Genomic DNA, 6,897 nt, shown 5'->3' on the forward strand with positions numbered 1-6,897 from the left:
TGCCAATAGTTGGCTTCTAAAAAGTGAAGGATTAACATTGACATCCAAAGGCTACTTTTGCCATACTGAATCTTCTGCCTTGGCTAACTACCAGTTCCTATTCTTAGGTGTGACCCATTCCCATCACACTGATTTTGACTCACAGTGACCCTACAGGATAGAGGGCCCCATAGGGTTTCCAAGGCTGTAATCTTTACGGAAGCAGATCGCTACATCTTTATTCAGCAAGGCAACTGGTGGGTTCAAACTGCCAACCCTTTGGTTGGCAGAGTGCTTTAACCATTGTGCTACCAGGTTCTTCATTTTCAGGCATAGCTTATATAAATCAAGTCTGTAAAAGTCTTTATTTAATCAGATGAATAGTTCTCTAAATTTCAAAATATCTCACATCCCAAGGAAAATCTTTCTACAATAAACAATTAAAACAAAGGTTTGGAATTTGCAGATTTTAAGATTTTAGTTTTAGCACAATTACAAAAACAAAAGAGGTTGTAAATTTCCAAAACCCAATATATGTATAAATTATAAGTGGAACATGTCCTTACCCCAAGCTATTTAAATCAGATTTATTATAGATACATCCCATTTATGAGGTAGTCAGATTCCTCAGATGTTATGGGACGAGCTTTTTTAAGTTTCTGTTTCACCAGTCGTAGTCGGCAAGCAACCATGAGCAGCAGCAAAGCAGTGATGGCCAGGCCCAGGGCCAAGGGTAGCACTGCACCTGTGAAAAGGTCAGCAATGAGAAGGGAGGGTCAGAGACTAACTGTAGCAACTGCCATTTACTATGTGATAAGCCCTTTGCACGCCTATTGAATCCAAATGACAACTCAACCAAGTAGGACCAGTATTCCACAGGCGAACCGAGATGCAAACAGGTTATATAATTTGCCTAAAATCACATAGCTTCTGAGTTGCAGGCTAGGTCTCCCACTCAGACCTCTTTTAACACCCAGTTCTGGAGCAGTTCCTACAAAATTTGCCTATCAGTGCATACAAATGTTGCAGTCAGATCACCCTTACATCCATCTGTAATACATAAAGGAAAAATAAAAAGAGACATTCTGACAGTAGGAAATTTTTCATTCTTGCCATTGATTATATTTGTGGATTCATATATGGTCATTCTGTCTTAAAATCAGGATGGGCCAACTCCTATTTCTTGTTTCAGTTAAGGCTTAAGAAAGTTACTTCCTTTTTAAACCAAGGAACCTACTCTTAGCCAGTAGGGCTACTGTTGAACTACTAACTTCAATATATGCTGGTTAATTCTGACAAGGGTAGTTAAGGAAAATCTCTAAGTCTCCTGCACAAGGGTTTTCCTGTGGGGCTGGTCTAGATGCCTAGACCTGAAGTGGCCTTTAAGGCTTACAGGGTCAGGAAGGGACAGGGCGTGCCCAGTTCAGTCTTATCAAGCTCAGCAGTTCTATTCTTAGACCTGCACTGTAATCAGGCCAGGTTTGGAGATGCGATGCCGGAACTATTTTTAGCTGCAGGGTCTTGCCAACTGGTGGAACTAGAGGAGCGAAAGTCTCCACTGGGTAAACTGATTCCATCACATTTTCTTTCATTCATGTATTCATTCATTCTGCATTAATTAAGAGCTTTCCCTGTGTCAGGCACTGAGCTAAGTGCTAGTAATTAAAGATAAACAGCCAATGCTAAATAGTGGCAGCACAGTTTTAAGCAGTTTGTATCTTAACTCGTTTAGTTCTCACAGCAACCAACAGTCCTATTACTATTCCTATTTTACAAGCAAGGGAACGAAGACATCAAGAATTAAGTGACTTGCGAGTGTAAACAGTAGACCACCTATCTAGTCCACAGGATGTTTGCTTGAGGGATTTAGGCATTGTATGGAACTCATTTATGGTGGGTGAGGGAGAACAGTTCACTTGTGGACATTTTCAAGTTGAGAGGCCTATGGGCAATCCAGATGGAGTTTTCCATTAGGCTCTTGGATTATCTGGGCCCAAATGTGGGTGTGCGGTGGGTGCACTGGTGGTTCAGTGGGAGGATTCTCGCCTTCCACATGGGATACTTGGGTGCAATTTCTGGCCAATGCACGTCATGCACAGTCACTGCCTGTTAGTGGAGGCCTGGGTGTTGCTATCATGCTGAACAGGTCTCAGCAGAGCTTCCTGACTAAGACCAGGAAGAAAGGCCTGACCATCTACCTGCAAAAAAATCAGCCACTGAAAAGCCTGGGGGTCACAGTGGTCCAATCTGCAGCTGATGTGCAGATCTGAGCAGCATTTTGTTCTGTTGTGTGTGGGATCCCCATGAGTTGAGGTCACCTGACAGCAGCTAACAACAACGACAAAACAGACCTGTGATCTAGGGACATTTTCCATTTGTCAAATCAGGACAAAGTCTGCAAATTTGATTCCTGTTAAATGCTTTGATGACAAGGAAAATGCAATTGCCCCAAAAGTACTTGCCAGACTCCTAAAAATTATTCTTGACTTTTCAAGATTTAGATGGAATAGTTTCTTCAATGTTTTCAGTTTGGGTTATTTGAAAATTAAAAATTTCCCAACCCTTCTAAAACATACCACTGTATTTTTCTTAGTAACCACCTGAGGGGATGAATGATGTATTCTGTTCATATGACAGGGAATGAGATTCAAAATATGTAACAACTGGAATGGGCATTGGCCAGTTGGACCTAAGATGCTCTGGACACATCTTAGCATGTGAGGGGCAGGCCTAGTTACCCTCTGCATGTCACTGGGGGCAGGATCCTTTTATTCAAATACTTTTGGTCAGGGTACATCCAGTAGGCCAGAGGACAGGGGCGGGGCAGCCAGCTGCTTGACATCTGGATTATTCTTAAGGAACATGTGGCCATCTTTTGTTCTAAGATCATATTTGAGTACTGTCCAGGTGCTATAAAGGAATACTCTCTGGTAAAAAGAAAGTTTTGTCAATGTTTAGATCTATAACTTAAGAGTCATATTGTAGTCCCCTATATTTTCTTGTACTAACTAGGGGAATTAGGGTTAAAAATTCCCTTTAGTAGGAGATCCTTGATAAAGAGGGAGAACAATATGGAACAAAACTCAAAATCATTTGGAGAGGAAAAAAAGGGGAGGGGGGACCAGGTTTGCTGGTCCGATAGAGCCTGGTGGAACTACTGAGACTATGGCCCCTAGCTGCCCTTCAGGTCTGGAATTGAACCCACACCTGTGGTTTCCAGCCAAACAAAAGACAGGCATATGAGTTGAACATTTACCTCAAGTAGATAAGCTCCTTGGAGAGAACAATCATGGGAGAAAGAAGGGCTGCCTATGCACAGGGAGACAGCTCAGGGGGCAGAAGTGCATGGAGGGATGGACACAGGGAAGATGTAACTATGGGGAGGAAGTGGGAGGGGAGCTGTTGGATTGTGGTAAATTGTGGTCAATGTCATGAGACAAAGTATATGTGAACCGCTGTATGGAAAGTGAATTTGCTCTGTAAACCTTCACCCAAATCACAATTAAAAAAAATCCTTTATAGTGTTTGCTTTTTCATTAAAAACAGAAATTATGGAATCAGGGTCCTGTATTCCCACTTACCAAATCCTCCCCCAACCTGTTGTGCCTTATCTCCATCCCTGCTGGCTTCTGTCACTGTCACTAGAGCAATGCAGAGTAGGTACTGGAAGACCTTTACTCCTATTGCATCATGAATAACTCATTCAGAATGCCATCATTTATTTACTGAGCTCAGGCCATGCACCAAACAGTGTGCTAAATGGGCCCAGGCATTCTCCCTAACTATTCTGAGGCAGACCTGGTTACCACCCCCATCTTACTAATGAGGAAACTGAGATCCAGAGAGATAAAATAGCCTGCCTGGGGTCATAGAGTTTAGTAGTGGAATTAGGATTTGAACCTTGGCATCTGATATTAGAGCCTGTGTTCTTAACCACTATGCCATGAGTATAATCTTTCCACAGAATATTACAACCGGAACTACAGTGATTGGTCCAATTAACTTATAAAACAGGAAACTGATGTCCAAAGGTTAGGTTTCTAGTTCAGGAGCCCAAAGATGCAGCATGACTTAGGAGAGGAGGGGACAGTTCTTCTGACCACTGTTCTCATCAATGAACTCCTGCGGCTTCATCTAATATCCTCAGAGACGCGGCAGCCGGTGCTTCTGCATTTTTCTATTCTGTGCAGTGTGCAGTTTTACCTGGTTCTGGGGCTGGGTGTTCCCGTCCGCCTCGATCACTCTTTGACTCAAAAATAAAATTTTCCTCTTTTTTGTGGTTCCCTGAGGAACTACCATCTGCAGAGAAGAACAGACATTGAAAGTGCATCAGAAACTTCAGGAAACAGCCTTATGTCTCTTTAAAGATTAACTACTGATCTTGGATTATTTGAGCCTAAACACGTGGGTGTGTGGTGGGTGCTGAAAGTACCACGGACTGCTAAAAGAACTAACAAATCTGTCCTGAAGGAAGTGCAGCCAGAATGCTCCTTGGAAGCGAGAATGGCCAGACTTTGTCTCACCTACTTTGGTCATGTTATCAGAAGGGACCATTCCCTGGAGAAGGATGTCATGCTTGGTAGGGTGGAGGGTCGACGAAAGAGGGGGAGGCCTTCAACAAGATACTGACCCAGTGGCTGCGACGATGGGCTCAAGTATAGCAGGGATCACAGAGCCGGCACGGGACCGGGCGGCGTTTTGTTCTGCTGTACGTAGGGTCGCTATGAGTCGGAGACGACTCAACGGCACCTAACAACAACACTGAGAAGATCTACAGGATTTATTCCTCTGCTAAGCACAGACCTCACACGTGAGTGCCTGGGTAGTACAAGTGGTTAACTCCTTTGGCTGTTAACTGAAAGGTTGGCAGTTTGAGTCCACCAAGAGGTGCCTCCAAAGAAAGGCCTGGTGATCTACTTTGGAAAAATCAGCCACAGAAAACCCTACGAGCATAGCTCTACTCTGGTGCATACATATGGGGTTGTCAAAGTCAAAGTCAACTCACGGCCAACTGATATTTGATACTGAAACACTAGGTAAGTTGTATCATCAATTTAATACTACAGATTATGTGATGAGTACAAAACCACTAGCATTCTGCTAGAACCATCACCACCCCTGGAGAAGGAAGGAAAGACCTCAGGCTAGCAAAGTCAAGGTCAGTCTCTGGGCTTCCTGCCATCAACAGTGTAAACAGTGAAGACGTGTTATTTTCAAAAGCCATCTCACCGCACCGCTGCCTGGTGGTGTCAGTAGCCCCGTTCCCTCAGGGCGGGCAGGTCTAGTGCATGCCCAGCTCCACTCAGCAGGAAGTGGTCAGGGGGCTGGGATTTCAACTCCAAAGTGTCTAACTGCTTGTTGGTAAAGATAAGAACTTATCGCTGATCTAAGGATAAGCTGTTAAATGTTACCCAGTGTACTCAGGTATAATATTTAGAGCAAATACTAGGAAAAGGAAAATCTTAAGATTTGTATCCCTGGGTTCAGTGAGTCATTAGAATGCCTGTCTATCATTTCCCATAATTCGCAGCCTTTGTGTTTATTGAGGAGCCCTGGTGGCATAGAGGTTAAGTGCTGGGCTGCTACCAAAAGGTCGGCAATTGGTGTTTCGAACCCACCAGAAGCTGGGGGAGGGGCGAAAGGCATGGCAGTGTCCTTCCAAAAAGATTACAGCCTTACACTCTGTTCTAGTCTAGGGTCACTATCGAGTTGACAGCAATAAGTAGGCATATTTATTATATCGACCAAAAACCAGTTGCTGTCGAGTTGATTCTAACTCATGTTGACCCTGTGTGTATGTCAGAGAACTGTCCCCCACAGGACTTTTTTTTTCCCCCCAAAGTCAATAAATTCTACTTTTATTATTGACAATAAATAATTAGTGTATTAATTTCTTTTGCAACTTACGGGACAGCATTTTTTCCATTTTTATTGTGGTGAAAATATACACACCAACACATTCACCAACTGTGGTAGTTAAGGGTGTGTGTCAACTTAGCAGCAGGTGGTAGTTATTCCCGAAGATGAGACTGGCAATCATCTCCATGATAGGATCTACCACAAGAAGCTGAGCAGCTGCTTTAGGGACGTGGTCTGCTTCCCATATATAAGAAGCCACTTTGGGAATGGTCTCTAGCTTTTTGGCACCCTTGGACCCTGCATATAGCTGAGTCTTCATTCAGTAGCCTGCCATGCTCTGCCAATCTTGGGGCTTTCAATGGACTTCAATTAATGGCCTGCTGTGTGGTTTGGTAACATCGGGACTATGCCTTTTTACTTGTTGACCCTGGGTTTGTCAGCCTCAGCAGTTAGCAGCTGCCTGAGTGAAGAAAAGCCTCCAGCTTCAGTGGGCTGGGAGCCAAAGGCAGAGCTGAAGCCCAAAGTCGAGGGGCTTTCACCTAGCCCTTAGAGCCTGGCACCTGGAACTCATACTTCTAACTTCCAAAACCGTAAGAGAATAAACTCCTGTTTGTTAAAGCCATCTCATTTGTGGTATTTCCCTGTCAGAACAGCACTGGGTAACCAAAACATCAACATAACAACTTCCCCATTAATAACTCAGGGACGTTGATGACTTTCATGTGTGGCACCATTATTGCTATCTTTTCCCAAAATATTCCATCACCAATTGGCCTAAACTCAATCCCCTGCAAACAAAAACTTCCCCTTTCTCCTACCCTCCTACCCCTAAAAAAAAACCAAAAAAAACCTCACTCAACTCAATCCATCAAGTGGATTCCGACTCATAGCAACCCTTTTGGGTTTCTGAGACAGTAAATCTTTACGGAAGATCACCTTGTCTTCCTTTCACAGAATGGCTGGTGGGTTTGAACCACCAGCCTTCTGGTTAGCAGTCAAATGCCTTAGGCACTATGCCACCAGAGCTCCCTCCTACCCCTGTTGTTGTTGTTGTTGTTA

At 43.8% G+C, this 6,897-nt stretch overlaps 1 protein-coding gene across 1 annotated transcript in view; it reads right to left on the bottom strand.

Moving 5' to 3' along the window:
* Window positions 1–569: 569 nt before the first annotated feature.
* The window catches only part of LRP11 (LDL receptor related protein 11), a 53,717-nt gene continuing 47,389 nt past the window's right edge, over window positions 570–6,897 (bottom strand). The window contains exons 7-8 of the mRNA XM_007943223.1: window positions 4,183–4,278; window positions 570–724 (exon numbers count right to left, since the gene is read on the bottom strand). Coding sequence (XP_007941414.1) covers window positions 570–724; window positions 4,183–4,278 — 251 coding nt within the window. The remainder of the gene's footprint in view (window positions 725–4,182; window positions 4,279–6,897) is intronic.

This window comes from Orycteropus afer, unplaced genomic scaffold (genome assembly GCF_000298275.1).
Source record: "Orycteropus afer afer isolate SDZICR_OR568_19922 unplaced genomic scaffold, OryAfe1.0 scaffold00101, whole genome shotgun sequence".
Classification (NCBI taxonomy): Eukaryota; Metazoa; Chordata; class Mammalia; order Tubulidentata; family Orycteropodidae; genus Orycteropus; species Orycteropus afer.